Raw genomic sequence first — 22,104 nt, 5'->3', positions numbered from 1 at the left:
GGGCGCTGGGGGGTCCCATGGGTGCTGGGGGGTCCCATGGCTGCTCTGGGGTCTTCGTGGGGCCCCCGTGGGCGCTGTAGGGTTCCCATGGGTGCTGTTGTGTTCCCATGGGTGCTATGGGGTCACCATGGGTGCTCTGGGGTCCTGAGTGCTGTGGGGTCCCATGGGTGCCATGGGGTCCTGAGTGCTGGGGGGTCCCCGCGGGGTCCCCGTGGGGTCCCGTGGGCACTGTGGGTATCCATGGGGTCCCTGTGGGTTCTGTTAGGGCTCCGGTGGGCGCTGTGGGATTTTTGGGCGCTGTGGGGTCGCTGTGGGTGCTGTGGGCTCCCATGGGGTCCCTGTGGGTGCTGTGAGTTCCCCGTGGGTGCTGTGGGGTCCCTGTAGGTTCCCGTGGGTGCTGTGAGTGTCCATGGGGTCCCCATGGGTGCTGTGGGGTTCCCATGGGTGTTATGGGGTCCTGAGTGCTGTGGGGTCCCCGTGGGGTCCCCGTGGGTGCTTTGGGGTCTCCATGAGGTTCCCGTGGGTGCTGTGGGGTCCCCGTGGGGCTCCGGTGGGCGCTGTGGGATCGCTGTGGGTGCTGTGGGGTCCCCGTGGGGTCCCCGTGGGTGCTGTGGGGTCTCCATGAGTTCTCTGGGGTCCCCATGGGTTTCTGTGGGGTGCCCATGAGGTTCCCATGGGTGCTGTGGGTGCTCTGGGGTCCCGTGGGCGCTGTGGGGTCACTGTGGGGTCCCGTGGGTGCTGTGGGGTCACTATGGGGTCGCTATGGGTGCTGTGGGGTTTATGGGTGCTGTGGGTGCTGTGGGGTCCCCATAGGTGCTGTGGGTTACACATAGGGTCCCCGTGGGTGCTGTGGGGTCTCCATGAGTTCTCTGGGGTCCCCATGGGTTTCTGTGGGGTGCCCATGAGGTTCCCATGGGTGCTGTGGGTGCTCTGGGGTCCCGTGGGCGCTGTGGGGTCACTGTGGGGTCCCGTGTGTGCTGTGGCTTCTGCAGGATCGCTGTGGGTGCTGTGGGGTCCCTGTGGGGTCCCATGGGTGCTGTGGGGTCCTGAGCGCTCCGGGGTCGCTGTGGGTGCTGTGGGGTCCCTGTGGGGTCCCATGGGTGCTGTGGGGTCTCCATGAGGTTCCCATGAGTGCTGTGGGGTTCCTGTGGGATCGCTGTGGGTGCCATGAGGTCCCATGGGTGCTCTGGGGTCTCCATGGGGTTCCCGAGGGCGCTGTGGGGTTTATGGGCGCTCTGGGGTCCCCGTGGGTGCTGTGGGGTCCCATGGGTGCTATGGGGTTCCCATGAGGTTCCCATGGGTGCTGTGGGGTCCCTGTAGGGTCCCATGGGCGCTGTGGGGTCCCTGTGTGTTCCCATGGGTGCTGTGGGAACTCTGTGGGTGCTCTGGGGTCTCTGTGGGGTCCCCGTGCCGTCCCGGTTGTCGCCATGGGCTCCCCGTGTCCCCTACACCCATCAACAGGAGCGCTTAATTAATTACACCTGCCAAAATGGCGCTTAATTAATGACACCCGTCCAAAATGGCGCTTAATTAATGACACCCATCAACCCCCACGGGAACACTGGGGACATTGGGGGGACACTGAGTGACACTGGGGACATCGGGGGACACGGGGACACTGGGGGGACACTGGGGACATTGGGGACATTCGGGGACACTCCCTGGGGCAGTGACACGGGCACAGGGTGACCCCGTGTCCCCAATGTCGCCAATGTCCCCAATGTCCCCAATGTCCCGTGTCCCCCGATGTCCCCAGTGTCACTCCCCAAGTGTCACGTCCCTGTCCCCATGTCCCCGCTGTCCCCACAGCTCTGGTGTCCTCAATGTCCCCCCAATGTCCCCCCAATGTCCCCAATGTCCCCAATGTCCCGTGTCCCCCGATGTCCCCAGTGTCACTCCCCAAGTGTCACGTCCCTGTCCCCATGTCCCCGCTGTCCCCACAGCTCTGGTGTCCTCAATGTCCCCCCAATGTCCCCCCCAAAATGTCCCCAAAATGTCCCAAAATGTCCCCAAAATGTCCCAAAATGTCCCCAAATGACCCCAAATGTCCCCAAAATGACCCAAAATGTCCCAAAATTACCCCAAAATGGCCCCAAAATGACCCAAAATGTCCCCAAAATGGCCCCAAAATGATCCCAAAATGACGCCAAATGACCCCAAAATGACCCCAAATGTCCCAAAATGGCCCCAAAATGTCCCAAATTGTACCCAAATGTCCCCAAATGACCCCAAAATGTCCCCAATCCCCCCCTGGCAGCCGCGAGCAATTAACGAAATGGCGCTTAATTGATTACACCCATCAACAGCGGCGCTTAATTAATTACACCTGCCAAAATGGCGCTTAATTAATGACACCCGTCCAAAATGGCGCTTAATTAATGACACCCATCAACAGGAGCGCTTAATTAATGACACCCATCAACAGGAGCGCTTAATTAATGACACCCATCAACAGGAGCGCTTAATTAATGACACCCATCAACAGGAGCGCTTAATTAATGACACCCATCAACAGGAGCGCTTAATTAATGACACCCATCAACCCCCACGGGAACACTGGGGACATTGGGGGGACACTGAGTGACACTGGGGACATCGGGGGACACGGGACATTGGGGACATTGGGGACATTGGGGGGACATTGGGGGGACATTGAGGACACCAGAGCTGTGGGGACAGCGGGGACATGGGGACAGGGACGTGACACTTGGGGAGTGACACTGGGGACATCGGGGGACACGGGACATTGGGGGGACATTGGCGACATTGGCGACATTGGGGGCACGGGGTCACCCTGTGCCCGTGTCACTGCCCCAGGGAGTGTCCCCGAATGTCCCCAGTGTCCCCAATGTGTCCCCCAATGTCCCCATTGTCCCCAGGGTCTCCATGTCCCCAACTCCCCATTGTCCCCTCAGTGTTCCCATGTCCCCATTGTCCCCAGGGTCTCCATGTCCCCAACTCCCCATTGTCCCCTCAGTGTCCCCATTGTCCCCAATGTCCCCTCAGTGTCCCTTCAGTGTCCCCAATGTCCCCCCAATGTCCCCAATGTCCCCTCAGTGTCCCCAGGGTCCCTCCAATGGGACACAGGTGGCACACAGAGGGGACACTGAGAGGACACAGAGGGGACATTGGGGACACAGAGGGACTGGACCCTCGGGGTGGCGCCGGGGCCGGGGGACAGCGCTGTCCCCAAGCGCTGGGACAGGGACACGGAGCGGGAAGCTGGAGGTGGCCCCGAGGGACGGGGAGGGGACAGCGGGGACACTGAGGGGACACTGAGGGGACAGCGGGGACAGCGGGAGTGGCACGGGGGGAACTTTGGGGACATTTAGGACCCTGGGGCGGCACTGGGGACATTGGGGACATTGGGGGGACACTGGGGAGGCACTGGGGACACTGGGGACACTGGGGGGACATTTAGGACATTGGGGACATTTGGGACACTGGGGACACTGGGGACACCGGGGGGACAATGGGGACATTGGGGACACTGGGGACACTGGGGTGGCACCGGGCGTGTCCCGAGTGACCCGGGCGGTGCCCCCGCCCCCCCCACGGCTGGCCCTGTCCCTCTGTGTCCCCCCCTGTCCCAGGTGTCCCCCGGGGGGGGGTGTCACCCGCCCCCCTCCCCCCGCAATGACGTCACTGCGGAGCCGCGCCCCTCCCCCAGCCCAGCTGGCGGCCCAGGTGTCCGGGGGGGAGGGGCGGGGGGCCCACGGTGCCACCAGATGTCCCCAATGTCCCCAATGTCCCCCCGCGGCCCCCGGGGGGCGTGGTCTCACGAAAGGGGGCGTGGCTTCACGGTCAGAGCCCCGCCCTCACCGCAGGCCCCGCCCCCGCGCGCTTTACGGCCGTTTCCCGGCGGTTTCCCGGCGGTGTCGCGCTTTACGGCGGTTTCACGGCGGTGTCGCGCGGAGCAGCCGGAGGCTCTCAGGTCGGTCCCGGGCGGGTTTTGGGGGGTCCCGGGGGTCCCTCCCCACCCCGAGGGCACCGGGAGCGCCCCCGCCGTGTCCCCAGCCCCTCCGCGCCGCCCCCGCTGCCCCCGTGCGCGTTCCCGCATCGCCCGAGCGCTGCTCCCCTCAGAGCCCCCCGAGGTCCCCCCTGACCCCCGTTTCCCCCCCCAGGCCGCCATGGACTCCCGTTTCACCCGCGGCAAGTCCCCGGTGCTGGAGCGGGCGCTGGGCCGGCCGCGCTCCGAGCTGTCGCTGGCCGCCTTCGCGCTGCTCTTCTCGGAGCTGGTGCAGTACTGCCAGCGCCGCGTGGCCTCGGTGGCCGAGCTGCAGGCCCGGCTGGCCCAGCTGGGCCACCACGTGGGGCTGCGAGCCCTGGACGCGCTGGTGGCCCGCGAGAGGCCGGGCAGGCGCGAGACCAAGGTGCTGGGGGTGCTGCTCTTCGTCAAGGGCCCGCTCTGGCGGGCGCTGTTCGGGCGCGAGGCCGACAAGCTGGAGCAGGCCAACGACGACGAGCGCACGTTCTACGTGATCGAGAGGGAGCCCGTGGTGAACACGTTCGTGTCGGTGCCGCGCGAGAACAGCTCGCTGAACTGCGCCGCCTTCGCCGCCGGGCTGCTGGGTGAGGGGTGGGAACGGCCTGGAGAGGTGCTGAGATGAGGGGACACGCGGGGATTTGGGGGTGGGAGGGACAGGGGCAGTCTGGAGGGGGACAGGGACAGCCTGGCCTTGTCACACAGTGCCCTGGGGACACAGGGGACATGGCAGTGAGGGACAGGGCCAGCCCCGAGGCCGTGCTGGGCGCCGCCGGCTTCCCCGCCCGCGTCAGCGCCCACTGGCACAAGGGCACCACGCTCATGATCAAGTTCGACGAGGCCGTGATCGCCCGCGATAAGAGCCTGGAGGGACGCTGAGACACTGGGGACACGGGGACACGGGGTGGGGACAGCCTGGAGGGACACTGAGACACTGGGGACATGGGGACATGGGGTGGGGACAGCCTGGAGGGACGCTGAGACACTGGGGACACTGGGGTGAGGGGTGGGGACAGCCTGGAGGGACGCTGAGACACTGGGGACATGGGGTGGGGGCATGGGGACAGCCTGGAGGGACGCTGAGACACTGGGGACACGGGGTGGGGACAGCCTGGAGGGACGCTGAGACACTGGGGACACGGGGACACACGGGGTGGGGACAGCCTGGAGGGATGCTGAGATTGGGGGGACAACCTGGAGAGGGATGGGGACACGGGGGTGAGACGCTGAGACACTGGGGACACGGGGACACGGGGTGGGGACAGCCTGGAGGGACACTGAGACACTGGGGACATGGGGACATGGGGTGGGGACAGTTTGCAGAGGTGCTGAGATGAGGGGACACACGGGCACTTGGGGGTGGGAGGGACAGGGACAGTCTGGAGCAGCTCTGAGACACGGGGGGGACATCATGGGACAGGGCTATGAGGGACAGGGACAACGTGGAGAAGGACAAGGACACTGTGGGACAAGGTTGTGAGGGACAGGGACAGCCTGGAGAGGGACAGGGACACAGGGGACAGGGCTGGGAATTGAGGGGACAGCCAGGAGAGGGACAGGGACACAGGGGACAGGGCTGGGAATTGAGGGGACAGCAGGAGAGGGACGGGGACAGCCTGGCCTTGTCACACAGTGTCACAGGGACAGCCAGGAGAGGGACAGGGACACCATGGCCTTGTCACACAGTGTCACAGGGACAGCCTGGACAGGGACACGGGGACAGGGCAGTGGCAGAGGTGACAGAACCCTGTCCCCTCTGGAGAGGGCTGGGGACACCGTGGCCTTGTCACACGGCTGTGAGGGACAAGGCCAGGAGGGACAAAGAGCCTGGACAGGGACACGGGGACAGGGACAGGGACAGTGTGGCCGTGTCACTCATCGTTCCTTGAGGGGTGGTGGCCCTTGGGGACGTCGGAGCTGCTCTGTGTCCCTCGTTGCTGTCCCGAGGTGGCCCTCGGGGACGCTCGTGTCACCATAAACCGCCTTTGTCCCTCCCGTGGCCTCGTCTCTTCTTTGGCTGGGGACGTTTTGGGTGTTCCCTGCGTCCCTTGGAGCCCGTGGGGACATCTGCCACCCCCTTGGGGACAGAGTTTGGGGTGGGGCTTTGGGGGATATTTTGGGGTTTTTTGAGGTTTTTTGGGGGGGGGAGTGGGGTTTTATTTTGGTTTTTTTTTTAAGGTTTTTTGGGGGTTTTGGGTTTCTTTTGGGTTTTTGGGGGGTTTTAAAGGTTTTTTAAGGGTTTGGGGGGGAATTTTGGGGTTTTTTATTGAGTTTTTTTGGAGGGTTTCTTTGTTTTGGGGGTTTTGGTTTTTTGTGGAGATTTTTTTTTGGGGTTTTTTTTGTTTTTTTGGGGGGGTTTTGGGGGAATTTTTGGAATTTTTTCTTTGTTTTGGGTTGGGGTGTGTTGGGTTTGTTTTGTTTTGTTTTGTTTTATTTTTGGTTTTGTTTTGGTTTGTTTTATTTTTGGTTTTGTTTTGGTTTGGTTTTTTTGTGGTTTTTTGGGGAGGCTGGGGGTGCCCAGGGATGCATTTCAGTCCTCCCCGCCGCCAGGGGGAGCCGCGCAGCCGCATCCCTCCGCTGCCCTTCCGCCATTTCCGCTTCCGGCGCGCTGCGTTTCCGGTTTCGCCGCCATTTTCGCCGCCATTGCCCCGGGCCCGGTGCTGCCGCCATGGGCGCTCACCTGGGCCGGCGCTACCTGTGGGACGCCGAGGCCGAGCCCGACCCGCTGCACATGCCGTCCTTCCCCGCCGAGCTGGGCATGCCGCTCCGCCAGCCGCGCGGTCAGTGCGGGGACACCGCCACACCGGGGGGGGACAGCGGGAGGGGACGCGGGGACACCGGCAGGGGACACGGGGGGGGGGCGCGGTGGCCTTGGGGTGACCCCCGTGACCTCCCGGTGCCACCCCCCGTGTCGTCTCCCTGTCCCCACGTGCCACACGGGTGTCGATGTCCCCGCGCTGCCACCCCGTGTCCCCTCTGTCACACCCTGTCCCCTGATTGTCCCCATTCCTGGCTGGGTGCTGCGTGTCCCTGAGTGTCCCCTCTGTCACACCCTGTCCCCTGATTGTCCCCGTTCCTGGCTGGGTGCTCAGTGTCCCTGAGTGTCCCCTCTGTCCCCTCTGTCACACCCTGTCCCCTGATTGTCCCCGTTCCTGGCTGGGTGCTCAGTGTCCCTGAGTGTCCGCTCTGTCCCCTTGTCCCCTCGGTTTGTCCCCATGTCCCAGCAGTGCTGAGTGTCCCCTCTGTCCCTGAATGTCCTTGACTGTCCTTGTCCCTGGGTGTCCCTGGGTGTCCCTGGGTGTCCCTGACTGTCCCTGACTGTCCCTGTCCCCTCTGTGTGACAGCCATGGTGGCCACAGCAGCACAGCTGGCCCATGGCCGTGTGTCCCTGACTGTCCTTGTCCCCTCTGTGTGACAGCCATGGTGGCCTCGGCCCATGGCCGTGTGTCCCTGACTGTCCTTGTCCCCTCTGTGTGACAGCCATGGTGGCCTCGGCCCAGGGCCGCGTGTCCCCTCTGTCCCTGACTGTCCCTGTCCCCTCTGTCCCCTGTCTGTGACAGCCATGGTGGCCACAGCAGCACAGCTGTCCCATGGCTGCGTGTCCCCTCTCTCTCACTGTCCTTGTCCCCTCTGTCCCCTGTCTGTGACAGCCATGGTGGCCTCGGCGGCGCAGCTGGCCCATGGCCGCGTGTCCCCTCTCTCTCACTGTCATTGTCCCCTCTGTGTGACAGCCATGGTGGCCTCGGCGGCGCAGCTGGCCCATGGCCGCGTGTCCCTGGAGCAGAGGGATTTCTGCGGGCACCACCTGCTGCGGCTGCTGCGCTGCCAGCGCGACAACTTCCCCGTGCCATGGGGCTGCCACGCGCTGCGCCACGCCTGGGACAGCTGCCAGCATGAGGAGTAAGGGACAGGGACATGGGGACACTGGGGACACTGGGGACATGGGGCTGCCACGCGCTGCGCCACGCCTGGGACAGCTGCCAGCACCAGGAGTAAGGGACAGGGACATGGGGACACTGGGGACATCATGGGGACACTGGGGACATCATGGGGACACTGGGGACATGGGGCTGCCACGCGCTGCGCCACGCCTGGGACAGCTGCCAGCATGAGGAGTAAGGGACAGGGACAGGGGGACATTGGGGACATCATGGGGACATGGGGCTGCCACGCGCTGCGCCACGCCTGGGACAGCTGCCAGCATGAGGACTAAGGGACAGGGGGACACTGGGGACATCATGGGGACACTGGGGACATGGGTACATCGGGGACATTGGGGACATCATGGAGACATCGGGGACATCATGAGGACATGGGGACACTGGGGACATCATGGGGACATGGGGCTGCCACGCGCTGCGCCACGCCTGGGACAGCTGCCAGCACCACGAGTAGGGGACATGGGGACACTGGGGACATGGGGGGACACAGCTGGGACAGTTGCCAGCACCAGGAGTAAGGGACATGGGGACACTGGGGGATATTGGGGACATCATGGGGGGGACACAGCTGGGACAGCTGCCAGCACCAGGAGTAAGGGACATGGGGACAGCGTGGGGACATCATGGGGACATGGAGGGACATCGGGGGGGGACACGGCTGCCAGCACCAGGAGCAGGACAAGGGGACACGGGGACAGCAGGGACACGTCTGGGCCGTGACGGGGACATGGCGGGATGTGGCTTGGGGACACGGGGCCACCACGGTGCCACCGCCACCCCGCTGTCTGTGCTCCTGCTGTGGCCGTGGTGACACGCGGTGACACGCGGTGACACACAGTGACACGGTGGTGACACGCGGTGACACACGGTGACACGGTGGTGACACATGGTGACACGGTGACACAGCGACACGGCGGTGACACGCGGTGACACGCTGGTGACACGCGGTGACACATGGTGACACACGGTGACACGATGGTGACACGCGGTGACATGGTGACACGCGGTGACACGGTGGTGACACGCGGTGACACATGGTGACACACGGTGACACACGGTGACACGGTGGTGACACATGGTGACACGGTGACACAGTGACACGGTGGTGACACGCGGTGACACGGTGGTGACACGCGGTGACACATGGTGACACACGGTGACACGATGGTGACACGCGGTGACATGGTGACACGCGGTGACACGGTGGTGACACGCGGTGACACATGGTGACACACGGTGACACGGTGGTGACACGCAGTGACATGTGGTGACACACGGTGACACGCGGTGACACGTGGTGACACGGTGGTGACACATGGTGACATGGTGACACGCGGTGACACGGTGCCACCTGTCCCAGCTACGTGATGCGCATGAAGGAGTTCGAGCGTGAGCGGCGCCTGCGGCTGAGGCAACAACGGCTGCGACAGCGCGGCGGGGACAGCGGGGACAGCGAGTGACACTGTGGGGACAAGGAGTAACAACAAGTGACACCTGAATGACACTGAGTGACACCGGGAACACTGCGGTGACACTGAGTGACACCCGCGACACCGAGTGACACTGAGTGGCACTGGGGACACCGTGGTGACACCGAGTGACACCGCAGTGACACTGAGTGACACCCGGGACACCAAGTGACACTGAGTGACACCTGAGTGGCACTGGTGACACCGAGTGACACTCAGGGGACTGAGTGACACCCAATCACACCGAGGACACCGCGGTGACACCTGAGTGACACCTGAATGACATTGGCAACACCGAGTGACACCTGAGTGACACTGGCAACACCTGAGTGACATCTGGGATACCGAGTGACACCCAAGTGACACTGGAGACACCGAGTGACACCGAGTGACACCCCGGTGACAGTGACACGAGGCCACCCCGCGCAATAAAGCTGTCAAGTGACATTGAGTGACACCGAGTGACACCCCGGTGACAGTGACACGAGGCCACCCCGCGCAGTATAGCTGTCAAGTGACACCGAGTGACACCCGAGTGACACCCCGGTGACAGTGACACGAGGCCACCCCGCGCAGTATAGCTGTCAAGTGACACCGAGTGACACCCGAGTGACACCCCGGTGACAGTGACACGAGGCCACCCCGCGCAATAAAGCTGTCAAGTGACACCGCGCTGGCTCGTCACTGCGTTGGGGACATCGCGAAGCCACCGCCCCCCCCAGCCTGGGGACAGCGGGATTGTCCCCAGAGGTGGCCCTGACCCCCCGGTGTCCCCTGGGAGGGGACAATGACAGGACACACACGGGTGGGGGATGGGATGGCGTTTATTGTCACCTGCGGGGACAGGGGGAGGGGTGGCACTGGGCAGGGGACATGTGGGGGTGACACCGCGGTGGCACCAGGGGTGGCTTCGGGTGACCGGGACAGCGCTGCAGGGGACACTGCCACTGGGGAGGTGACACTGCCACCAGAGAGGGGACACTGTCACCCTGGATGTGACACTGCCACCGTAGAGAGGACACTGCCACTGGGGAGGTGACACTGCCACCCTGAAAGTAACACTGCCACCAGAGAGGGGACACGAGGGATGGCACCCTGGAGGTGACACTGCCACCACAGAGGGGACACCAGGGATGGCACCCTGGAAGTGACACTGCCACCATGGAGGTGACACTGGGGATGGCACCCTGGAGGTGACACTGCCACTCGGAGGTGACACTGGGGATGGCACCCTGGAGGTGACACTGTCACCATGGAGGTGACACTGCCACTGGGGAGGTGACACTGGGGATGGCACCAGGAAGGTGACAAGGGACAGTGGGGCCACACTGCCATGTCCTGCTGTGACAGCAGGGTGACAAGGGACTCATGTCCCCTCGCTGTCCCCAGGGCTCAGGGCAGGACTGACGGGGACACATCGGGGTGTCCCCAACGTGTCCCCAGGGTGTCACAGCAGGGAGGGGACACTGGGGAATGTCCCCACGGCAGTGTCACAGCAGGAGGGGGACACTGGGGGCTGTCCCCGGGATGTCCCCAGGGCGGTGTCACAGCAGGAAGGGGACACTGGGGGCTGTCCCCAGGGCGGTGTCACAGCAGGGAGGGGACACTGGGGGCTGTCCCCAGAGCAGTGTCACAGCAGGGAGGGGACACTGGGGGCTGTCCCCAGGGCGGTGTCACAGCAGGGAGGGGACACTGGGGGCTGTCCCCAGGGCGGTGTCACATCAGGGAGGGGACACTGGGGGCTGTCCCCAGGGCGGTGTCACAGCAGGGAGGGGACACTGGGGGCTGTCCCCAGGGCGGTGTCACAGCAGGGAGGGGACACTGGGGGCTGTCCCCGCGGTGTCCCCAGGGCGGTGTCACAGCAGGGAGGGGACACTGGAGGATGTCCCCGGGCTGTCCCCAGGGCGGTGTCACAGCAGGAAGGGCACGATGGGCGAGCGCAGCGGCGGGTAGTCGCGGAACTCGCGCAGGTAACTGCGGTGCTTGCCCTGAGCCCAGATCGCCATCTGCACGAAACCCACCAGCGAGAACAGCGCCACTGCGGGGACAGCGACAGCGACAGCGCGGGGACCGCGGGGACAGCGACAGCGACAGCGTGGGGACCGCGGGGACAGCGACAGCGACAGCGTGGGGACCGCGGGGACAGCGACAGCGACAGCGTGGGGACCGCGGGGACAGCGACAGCGACAGCGTGGGGACCGCGGGGACAGCGACAGCGACAGCGCGGGGACAGGGACAGCGACAGCGCGGGGACAGCGACAGCGACAGCGCGGGGACCGCGGGGACAGCGACAGCGCGGGGACAGGGACAGCGACAGCGCGGGGACAGCGACAGCGACAGCGCTGGCACCGCGGCGACAGCGACAGCGACACCGCGGGGACAGCGACAGGGACAGCGCGGGGACCGCGGGGACATCTCAAATCCACCTCAAAATCCACCCAAATCCACCCCAAATCCCCCTAGATCACCCCAAAATCCACTCAAATCCGCCCAAAATCCTCCCCAAATCACCCCCAAATCCAACAGAAATCCAATACAAATCCCCCAAAATCCATTCCAAATCCACCCCAAATCCCCCCAAAATCCACTTAAAACACCCCAAATCCCCCCAAAATCCACTTAAAACACCACAAATCCCCCCAAAATCCACTTAAAACACTACAAATCCATCCAAAGCCCCCAAAATCCACCCAATCATCCCTAAATCTGCCCAAATCCACACCAAATCACCCCTAAATCCACCCCCAAATCCACACCAAATCCCCCCCAAATCCACATCAAATCCCTCCCAAATCACCCCAAAATCCCCCAAATCCCCCCAAAATCCCCCAAATCCCCCCAAAATACCCCAATATCCACCCCACAAATCCCCCCAAAATCCACTTAAAACACCACAAATCCCCCCAAAATCCACTTAAAACACTACAAATCCATCCAAAGCCCCCAAAATCCACCCAATCATCCCTAAATCTGCCCAAATCCACACCAAATCACCCCTAAATCCACCCCCAAATCCACACCAAATCCCCCCCAAATCCACATCAAATCCCTCCCAAATCACCCCAAAATCCCCCAAATCCCCCCAAAATCCCCCAAATCCCCCCAAAATACCCCAATATCCACCCCAAATCACCCCTATATCCACCCAAATGCCACCCAAATCCACCCAATCACCCCAAATCACCCCAAAAATCCAACCCAAATCCACCCAAATTCATCCCAAAATCCCCACAAAATCCACCCCAATCTACCCAAATCACCCCAAAATCCCTGAGGACCCCAGGGGTGGCACAGGGGACACAGAGCCGGGGTCCCTGGGGTGCCACCCCTCCCGTGTCCCCCCGTGTCCCCCCCGTGTCCCCTCACCGGGCAGGCACTGGGTCATGATGGTGAAACCGATCCAGGAGCCGACCTGGGGGGACAAACGGGGGGTGGGGGTGTCACCTTCAGGGTGTCACCTTTGGGGTGTCACCTTGGGAGTGTCACCTTCAGGGTGTCACCTAGGGGAGTGTCACCTTGGGGGTGTCACCGTGGGGGTGTCACCTTGGGGGTGTCACCTTCGGGGTGTCACCTATGGGGTGTCACCTTTGGGGTGTCACCTTGGGGGTGTCACCTTCAGGGTGTCACCTTTGGGGTGTCACCTTGGGAGTGTCACCTTCAGGGTGTCACCTAGGGGAGTGTCACCTTGGGGGTGTCACCGTGGGGGTGTCACCTTGGGGGTGTCACCTTCGGGGTGTCACCTATGGGGTGTCACCTTTGGGGTGTCACCTTGGGAGTGTCACCTTCAGGGTGTCACCTAGGGGAGTGTCACCTTGGGGGTGTCACCGTGGGGGTGTCACCTTGGGGGTGTCACCTTCGGGGTGTCACCTATGGGGTGTCACCTTTGGGGTGTCACCTTGGGGGTGTCACCTATGGGGTGTCCCCTTTGTGGTGTCACCTTGGGGTTGTCACCTTGGGGGTGTCACCTTTGGGGGTGTCACCTTTGGGGTGTCACCTTGGGAGTGTCACCTTCACGGTGTCACTTTTGGGGGTGTCAACTATGGGGTGTCACCTTGGGGGTGTCACCTAGGGGGTGTCACCTATGGGGTGTCACCTTGGGGGTGTCACCTTCAGGGTGTCACCTTGGGGGTGTCACCTTTGGGGGTGTCACCTTTGGGGTGTCACCTTGGGGGGTGTCACCTTCAGGGTGTCACCTTGGGGGTGTCACCTTTGGGGGTGTCACCTTTGGGGTGTCACCTTGGGGGGTGTCACCTTCAGGGTGTCACCTTGGGGGTGTCACCTTTGGGGGTGTCACCTTTGGGGTGTCACCTTGGGGGGTGTCACCTTCAGGGTGTCACCTTGGGGGTGTCACCTTTGGGGGTGTCACCTTTGGGGTGTCACCTTGGGGGGTGTCACCTTCAGGGTGTCACCTTGGGGGTGTCACCTTTGGGGGTGTCACCTTTGGGGTGTCACCTTGGGGGGTGTCACCTTCAGGGTGTCACCTTGGGGGTGTCACCTTTGGGGGTGTCACCTTTGGGGTGTCACCTTGGGGGGTGTCACCTTCAGGGTGTCACCTTGGGGGTGTCACCTTTGGGGGTGTCACCTTTGGGGTGTCACCTTGGGGGGTGTCACCTTCAGGGTGTCACCTTGGGGGTGTCACCTTTGGGGGTGTCACCTTTGGGGTGTCACCTTGGGGGGTGTCACCTTCAGGGTGTCACCTTGGGGGTGTCACCTTTGGGGGTGTCACCTTTGGGGTGTCCAAATCCCCCCAAAATCCACTTAAAACACCACAAATCCCCCCAAAATCCACTTAAAACACTACAAATCCATCCAAAGCCCCCAAAATCCACCCAATCATCCCTAAATCTGCCCAAATCCACACCAAATCACCCCTAAATCCACCCCCAAATCCACACCAAATCCCCCCCAAATCCACATCAAATCCCTCCCAAATCACCCCAAAATCCCCCAAATCCCCCCAAAATCCCCCAAATCCCCCCAAAATACCCCAATATCCACCCCAAATCACCCCTATATCCACCCAAATGCCACCCAAATCCACCCAATCACCCCAAATCACCCCAAAAATCCAACCCAAATCCACCCAAATTCATCCCAAAATCCCCACAAAATCCACCCCAATCTACCCAAATCACCCCAAAATCCCTGAGGACCCCAGGGGTGGCACAGGGGACACAGAGCCGGGGTCCCTGGGGTGCCACCCCTCCCGTGTCCCCCCGTGTCCCCCCCGTGTCCCCTCACCGGGCAGGCACTGGGTCATGATGGTGAAACCGATCCAGGAGCCGACCTGGGGGGACAAACGGGGGGTGGGGGTGTCACCTTCAGGGTGTCACCTTCAGGGTGTCACCTTTGGGGTGTCACCTATGGGGTGTCACCTTGGGGGTGTCACCTTCAGGGTGTCACCTTTGGGGTGTCACCTTGGGAGTGTCACCTTCAGGGTGTCACCTAGGGGAGTGTCACCTTGGGGGTGTCACCGTGGGGGTGTCACCTTGGGGGTGTCACCTTCGGGGTGTCACCTATGGGGTGTCACCTTTGGGGTGTCACCTTGGGGGTGTCACCTTCAGGGTGTCACCTTTGGGGTGTCACCTTGGGGGTGTCACCTATGGGGTGTCCCCTTTGTGGTGTCACCTTGGGGTTGTCACCTTGGGGGTGTCACCTTTGGGGTGTCACCTTGGGAGTGTCACCTTCACGGTGTCACTTTTGGGGGTGTCAACTATGGGGTGTCACCTTGGGGGTGTCACCTAGGGGGTGTCACCTATGGGGTGTCACCTTGGGGGTGTCACCTTCAGGGTGTCACCTTGGGGGTGTCACCTTTGGGGGTGTCACCTTTGGGGTGTCACCTTGGGGGGTGTCACCTTCAGGGTGTCACCTTCACGGTGTCACCTTGGGGGTGTCACCTATGGGGTGTCACCTTGCAGGTGTGACCTTTGGGGTGTCACCCATGGGGTGTCACCTTTGGGGTGTGCCACCATCCTCCACTGCGGTGACACCCCCGGAACAGCAATGTCCCCTCCTGTCCCCTCCCCCAGGGGTGCCCCCCACCCTCCAAACACCCCCCCAGGAAGTGCCCCCTGCTCCCGGTGTCCCCAGGGCTGCCACACCCCCCAGGTGTCCCCAGGGCTGTCACACCCCCCAGGTGTCCCCAGGGCTGTCACACCCCCCAGGTGTCCCCAGGTGTCCCCCCAGGTGTCCCCAGGTGTCCCCAGGTGTCCCTGACCTCGTAGGTGTAGTTGGGGCAGGACACGAGCAGGAAGAGCCACGTGAAGGGGTTGCGGGTGGGGTACGGGATCTTCCGCGTCTTGGAGCCTGCGGGGACACGGGGACACATCAGTGACACATGGGGACATGGGGACAGGGACAGTGACACAGGGACAGTGACAGGGACAGTGACACAGGGACAGTGACAGGGACAGTGACACAGGGACAGTGACAGGGACAGTGACACAGGGACAGTGACAGGGACAGTGACACAGGGACAGTGACAGGGACAGTGACACAGGGACAGTGACAGGGACAGTGACACAGGGACAGTGACAGGGACAGTGACACAGGGACAGTGACAGGGACAGTGACACAGGGACAGTGACAGGGACAGTGACACAGGGACAGTGACAGGGACAGTGACACAGGGACAGTGATACAGGGACATGGGGACACATCAGTGACACGGGGACACGGGGACAGGGACAGTGACACGGGGACAGTGACACAGGGACACACCAGTGACACGGGGACACTGTGACACAGGGACACTCGGACACAGGGACAGTGACACAGGGGCACCCCCAGACATGGGGACACATCAGTGACACTGTGACACAGTGACACATGGGGACATAGTGACATGGGGACAGTGACACAGGGACACCTGTGACACACGGGGATGCAGTGACACAGGGACACAGGGACAGTGACACAGGGGCACCCCCAGACATGGGGACACATCAGTGACACTGTGACACAGGGACACAGGGACACGGGGACAGTGACACACGGGGACACAGTGACACACAGGGACACGGTGACACACAGGGACACAGGGCCATGGGGGGACATCAGTGACACATGGGGACACACACGGGTGGCACGGGGACACATCAGTGACACTCCCGGACATGGGGGACACCGCTGACACACCGGTGACATCCCGTGGGACACAGGGACACAGCGGGGACAGGAGGGGACACTGGTGATACACGGGGACACAGGAACACACGGGGGGACACAGGGACACAGTGACACACGGGGACACGGGATGACACCGGTGACACCCCCAGACACGGGGACACACAGGTGACACCCCCAGGACACGTGTCACCCCCCAGGCCACCCCCCGGACAGGTGCCACCCTCCGTGTCCCCTCCTGTCCCCACCGTGTCCCTGCCAGCCCCCGGCTGCTCCCTCGTGTCCTTGTGGCCTCTGCACCGCCGTGTCCCCAGTGTCCCCAATCCCCCCATGTCCCCCCTGTCCCCTCCCGCTGGGGACACGGGGGACATGGGGGACACTGGGGACACGGGGGACATGGGGGACACTGGGGACACGGGGGACATGGGGGACACTGGGGACACGGGGGACATGGGGGACACTGGGGACACGGGGGACATGGGGGACACTGGGGACACGGGGGACATGGGGGACACTGGGGACACGGGGGACATGGGGGACACTGGGGACACGGGGGACATGGGGGACACTGGGGACACGGGGGACATGGGGGACACTGGGGACACGGGGGACATGGGGGACACTGGGGACACGGGGGACATGGGGGACACTGGGGACACGGGGGACATGGGGGACACTGGGGACACGGGGGACATGGGGGACACTGGGGACACGGGGGACATGGGGGACACTGGGGACACGGGGGACATGGGGGACACTGGGGACACGGGGGACATGGGGGACACTGGGGACACGGGGGACATGGGGGACACTGGGGACACGGGGGACATGGGGGACACTGGGGACACGGGGGACATGGGGGACACTGGGGACACGGGGGACATGGGGGACACTGGGGACACGGGGGACATGGGGGACACTGGGGACACGGGGGACATGGGGGACACTGGGGACACGGGGGACATGGGGGACACTGGGGACACGGGGGACATGGGGGACACTGGGGACACGGGGGACATGGGGGACACTGGGGACACGGGGGACATGGGGGACACTGGGGACACGGGGGACATGGGGGACACTGGGGACACGGGGGACATGGGGGACACTGGGGACACGGGGGACATGGGGGACACTGGGGACACGGGGGACATGGGGGACACTGGGGACACGGGGGACATGGGGGACACTGGGGACACGGGGGACATGGGGGACACTGGGGACACGGGGGACATGGGGGACACTGGGGACACGGGGGACATGGGGGACACTGGGGACACGGGGGACATGGGGGACACTGGGGACACGGGGGACATGGGGGACACTGGGGACACGGGGGACATGGGGGACACTGGGGACACGGGGGACATGGGGGACACTGGGGACACGGGGGACATGGGGGACACTGGGGACACGGGGGACATGGGGGACACTGGGGACACGGGGGACATGGGGGACACTGGGGACACGGGGGACATGGGGGACACTGGGGACACGGGGGACATGGGGGACACTGGGGACACGGGGGACATGGGGGACACTGGGGACACGGGGGACATGGGGGACACTGGGGACACGGGGGACATGGGGGACACTGGGGACACGGGGGACATGGGGGACACTGGGGACACGGGGGACATGGGGGACACTGGGGACACGGGGGACATGGGGGACACTGGGGACACGGGGGACATGGGGGACACTGGGGACACGGGGGACATGGGGGACACTGGGGACACGGGGGACATGGGGGACACTGGGGACACGGGGGACATGGGGGACACTGGGGACACGGGGGACATGGGGGACACTGGGGACACGGGGGACATGGGGGACACTGGGGACACGGGGGACATGGGGGACACTGGGGACACGGGGGACATGGGGGACACTGGGGACACGGGGGACATGGGGGACACTGGGGACACGGGGGACATGGGGGACACTGGGGACACGGGGGACATGGGGGACACTGGGGACACGGGGGACATGGGGGACACTGGGGACACGGGGGACATGGGGGACACTGGGGACACGGGGGACATGGGGGACACTGGGGACACGGGGGACATGGGGGACACTGGGGACACGGGGGACATGGGGGACACTGGGGACACGGGGGACATGGGGGACACTGGGGACACGGGGGACATGGGGGACACTGGGGACACGGGGGTGGCAGGGACAGGGACAGGGATGGGGACAGGGAGGGGGACAGGCATGGGGACACCCCCACTGTCCCCTCCTGCTGGGGACACGGGGGTGGCAGGGACAGGGACAGTCACAGCCCCTGCGTGTCCCCTGGAGGCACAGGGGGACAAGGGGACACGGTGATGGGGACACTGGGGACACAGAGGGGACAGTGACAGTGACAGGGACAGTGACACCGACAGTGACAGTGACAGTGACAGGGACACTCACCTGGCGGGGTGTACAGCAGGTGGCTGATGTAATGGGGACAGGGACAGTGACAGTGACAGGGACAGGGACAGTGACACTCACCTGGCGGGGTGTACAGCGGGTGGTTGATGTAATGGGGACAGTGACAGGGACAGTGACAGGGACAGGGACAGTGACACTCACCTGGCGGGGTGTACAGCGGGTGGTTGATGTAATACGCCATCCAGGCCGCGAAGCCCCAGTAGTAGGTGCAGTTCTGGGGACATTGGGGACACGTTGGGGACGCGTTGGGGACACGTTGGGGACGCAGCAGTGGCAGGCAGGGGACACCTGGGGACAGCCAGGTGTGCGGTGCTGCCACGGAGGGGACACAGGCAGATGACCCAGGTGACAGTGACACCTGGACGATGTCACACGGGATCGGGGCTGGGCGGGGACAGGGGGTGGCAGAAGTGACACAGGGGGGACACGGAGGTGACCCAGGTGACAGTGACACCTCAGAGATGTGTCAGAAGTGGTGGGGACAGGGACAGGGAGGGGACAGGGACAGGGAGGGGACAGGGCCGTGCCTGGAGCACTGGGGCACAGTGACACTGGTGGCAGAGGTGACAGGGACAGTGACACACAGGTGGCACAGGTGCTGCCGGGGCAGTGACACAGGTGACAGAGGTGGCACACAGGTGGCAGTGTCACCTTGAAGATGCGCAGGGGCATGGTGCCACGCGAGAAGGGATGGGGACAGGGAGGGGACAGGGCAATGGCGGGGCAGTGACACAGGTGACACACAGGTGACGGGCGGGTGTCACAGGTGTCACCTTGAAGATGCGCAGGGGCATGGTGCCACGCGAGAAGGGATGGGGACAGGGACAGGGCGGTGCTGGGGCGGTGTCACAGGTGACAGAGGTGGCACACAGGTGTCACACCTTGAAGATGTTGCGCAGGGCCATGGTGCTGTGTGAGAAGGGATGGGGACAGGGAGGGGACAGGGCAGTGACACAGGTGCCGGGGCAGTGCTGGGGGTGTGACACAGGTGACAGAGGTGGCACACAGGTGTCACACCTTGAAGATGTTGCGCAGGGCCATGGTGCCGTGTGAGAAGCGCTGGGGACAGGGAGGGGACAGGGCAGTGACACAGGTGCCGGGGCAGTGCTGGGGGTGTGACACAGGTGACAGAGGTGGCACACAGGTGTCACACCTTGAAGATGTTGCGCAGGGCCATGGTGCCGTGTGAGAAGCGCTGGGGACAGGGAGGGGACAGGGCAGTGACACAGGTGCCGGGGCAGTGCTGGGGGTGTGACACAGGTGACAGAGGTGGCACACAGGTGTCACACCTTGAAGATGTTGCGCAGGGCCATGGTGCCGTGTGAGAAGCGCTGGGGACAGGGAGGGGACAGGGCAGTGACACAGGTGCCGGGGCAGTGCTGGGGGTGTGACACAGGTGACAGAGGTGGCACACAGGTGTCACACCTTGAAGATGTTGCGCAGGGCCATGGTGCCGTGTGAGAAGCGCTGGGGACAGGGAGGGGACAGGGCAGTGACACAGGTGCCGGGGCAGTGCTGGGGGTGTGACACAGGTGACAGAGGTGGCACACAGGTGTCACACCTTGAAGATGTTGCGCAGGGCCATGGTGCCGTGTGAGAAGCGCTGGGGACAGGGAGGGGACAGGGCAGTGACACAGGTGCCGGGGCAGTGCTGGGGGTGTGACACAGGTGACAGAGGTGGCACACAGGTGTCACACCTTGAAGATGTTGCGCAGGGCCATGGTGCCGTGTGAGAAGCGCTGGGGACAGGGAGGGGACAGGGCAGTGACACAGGTGCCGGGGCAGTGCTGGGGGTGTGACACAGGTGACAGAGGTGGCACACAGGTGTCACACCTTGAAGATGTTGCGCAGGGCCATGGTGCCGTGTGAGAAGCGCTGGGGACAGGGAGGGGACAGGGCAGTGACACAGGTGCCGGGGCAGTGCTGGGGGTGTGACACAGGTGACAGAGGTGGCACACAGGTGTCACACCTTGAAGATGTTGCGCAGGGCCATGGTGCCGTGCGAGAAGGGATGGGGACAGGGAGGGACAGGGGACAGCCAGGGACAGCCAGGGACACCGGGGGGACAGCCAGGGGACAGGGCTGGGGTCACCTGGGGACAGCCAGGGGACAGCCAGGGGACAGGGTGGGACACACAGGGGACAGGGTGGGACACACGGGGACACCCAGGGGACAGCCAGGGACAGCCAGGGACACCGGGGGGACAGCCAGGGGACAGGGCTGGGGTCACCTGGGGACAGCCAGGGGACAGCCAGGGGACAGCCAGGGACACCCCAAACAAGGGGTCACAGGCTGTGACCAAGAGCTCCCCCAAATTGCTCCCCCAGGAGCCCCTTGGGGACACCACGACCCCCCTGTGACCCCCAGTGTCCCCGGTGTCCCCAGTGTCCCCCCAGTGTCCCCAATGTCCCCAATGTCCCCAGTGTCCCCAATGTCCCCATTGTCCCCATTGTCCCCCCGGTGTCCCCAGTGTCCCCAGTGTTCCCATTGTCCCCAATGTCCCCCCGGTGTCCCCAGTGTCCCCCCGGTGTCCCCAGTGTCCCCCAGTGTCCCCAATGTCCCCAATGTCCCCGGGGTCCCCACTGTCCCCCCGGTGTCCCCATTGTCCCCCCGGTGTCCCCAGTGTCCCCAGTGTCCCCCCGTGTCTCACTGGACCACGCGGTGCCGGCTGGCAGTGACTGTCCCCAGTGTCCCCAGTGTCCCCACTGTCCCCAATGCCCCCAGTGTCCCCATTGTCCCCATTGTCCCCCAGTGTCCCCAGTGTCCCCATTATCCCCATTGTCCCCCCGGTGTCCCCATTGTCCCCCCGGTGTCCCCAGGTCCCCAATGTCCCCAGTGTCCCCCAGTGTCCCCAGTGTCCCCAGTGTCCCCAATGTCCCCTCCTGTCCCCAATGTCCCCCGTCCCAGTGTCCCCAGTGTCCCCAGTGTCCCCCTGTGTCCCAGTGTCCCCAATGTCCCCAATGTCCCCCAGTGTCCCCATTGTCCCCAGTGTCCCCAGTGTCCCCCCGTGTCTCACTGGACCACGCGGTGCCGGCTGGCGGTGAAGTCGTAGCGGGGCCCGTACAGGAACGGCACCCGGAAATAGAACAGCAGGTAAATGAGGAGGGGGCCCGCGTACTCCGTCAGGAACACCTGCACAGGT

The 22,104-nt window shown here is 63.9% G+C and overlaps 3 protein-coding genes across 5 annotated transcripts; 2 read left to right on the top strand and 1 right to left on the bottom strand.

Moving 5' to 3' along the window:
• The first annotated feature begins 3,564 nt into the window (after positions 1 to 3,564).
• TRAPPC5 (trafficking protein particle complex subunit 5) lies at positions 3,565 to 4,954 on the top strand. Its single transcript, XM_041410779.1, has 3 exons — positions 3,565 to 3,934; positions 4,125 to 4,572; positions 4,740 to 4,954. Exons 2-3 carry the CDS (start codon positions 4,131 to 4,133, stop codon positions 4,862 to 4,864), a joined length of 567 nt encoding a protein of 188 aa, XP_041266713.1. The 5' UTR covers positions 3,565 to 3,934; positions 4,125 to 4,130; the 3' UTR covers positions 4,865 to 4,954.
• A 1,629-nt stretch (positions 4,955 to 6,583) lies between these two features.
• Positions 6,584 to 10,063, top strand: NDUFB7 (NADH:ubiquinone oxidoreductase subunit B7). Of its 3 annotated transcripts, XM_041410782.1 has the most exons (4): positions 6,584 to 6,765; positions 7,330 to 7,349; positions 7,737 to 7,885; positions 9,287 to 10,063. In XM_041410782.1, the coding sequence occupies exons 1-4, from the start codon at positions 6,654 to 6,656 to the stop codon at positions 9,384 to 9,386; spliced, it is 381 nt and encodes a 126-aa protein (XP_041266716.1). In that variant the 5' UTR covers positions 6,584 to 6,653; the 3' UTR covers positions 9,387 to 10,063. The 3 variants fall into 3 exon arrangements, with proteins under 3 accessions (XP_041266716.1, XP_041266714.1, XP_041266715.1); XM_041410780.1 differs by lacking the exon at positions 7,330 to 7,349 and having other exon boundaries at positions 7,636 to 7,885; XM_041410781.1 differs by lacking the exon at positions 7,330 to 7,349 and having other exon boundaries at positions 6,588 to 6,765; positions 7,717 to 7,885.
• A 1,111-nt stretch (positions 10,064 to 11,174) lies between these two features.
• LOC121339181 (very-long-chain enoyl-CoA reductase-like) lies at positions 11,175 to 22,100 on the bottom strand (the record flags this gene model as incomplete). Its single annotated transcript, XM_041410778.1, has 12 exons — positions 11,175 to 11,433; positions 14,637 to 14,682; positions 15,613 to 15,701; positions 19,104 to 19,176; positions 19,980 to 20,069; positions 20,116 to 20,157; positions 20,252 to 20,293; positions 20,388 to 20,429; positions 20,524 to 20,565; positions 20,660 to 20,701; positions 20,796 to 20,837; positions 21,984 to 22,100. Coding segments are annotated over 12 exons (795 nt in total), but the record flags the coding sequence as incomplete, so codon positions are not given.
• Positions 22,101 to 22,104: the final 4 nt, after the last annotated feature.

Source organism: Onychostruthus taczanowskii, unplaced genomic scaffold (genome assembly GCF_017590055.1).
Source record: "Onychostruthus taczanowskii isolate IOZ18803 unplaced genomic scaffold, ASM1759005v1 scaffold338, whole genome shotgun sequence".
Lineage (NCBI taxonomy): Eukaryota > Metazoa > Chordata > Aves > Passeriformes > Passeridae > Onychostruthus > Onychostruthus taczanowskii.
The sequence above is the reverse complement of the archived record's forward strand: the minus strand, read 5'-3'. Positions and strand labels throughout refer to the sequence as shown.

What these genes read in the sequence shown, in the direction of transcription:
- TRAPPC5 (XM_041410779.1), top strand. Translation starts at nt 4,131, where the DNA reads ATGGACTCCCGTTTCACCCGCGGCAAGTCCCCGGTGCTGGAGCGGGCG. An exon ending in CTTCGCCGCCGGGCTGCTGG is followed by an intron (nt 4,573 to 4,739) that starts GTGAGGGGTGGG and finishes GGGCCAGCCCCG; the next exon opens with AGGCCGTGCTGGGCGCCGCC.
- NDUFB7 (XM_041410780.1), top strand. Translation starts at nt 6,654, where the DNA reads ATGGGCGCTCACCTGGGCCGGCGCTACCTGTGGGACGCCGAGGCCGAG. An exon ending in GCCGCTCCGCCAGCCGCGCG is followed by an intron (nt 6,766 to 7,635) that starts GTCAGTGCGGGG and finishes TGTCTGTGACAG; the next exon opens with CCATGGTGGCCTCGGCGGCG. An exon ending in GACAGCTGCCAGCATGAGGA is followed by an intron (nt 7,886 to 9,286) that starts GTAAGGGACAGG and finishes CACCTGTCCCAG; the next exon opens with CTACGTGATGCGCATGAAGG.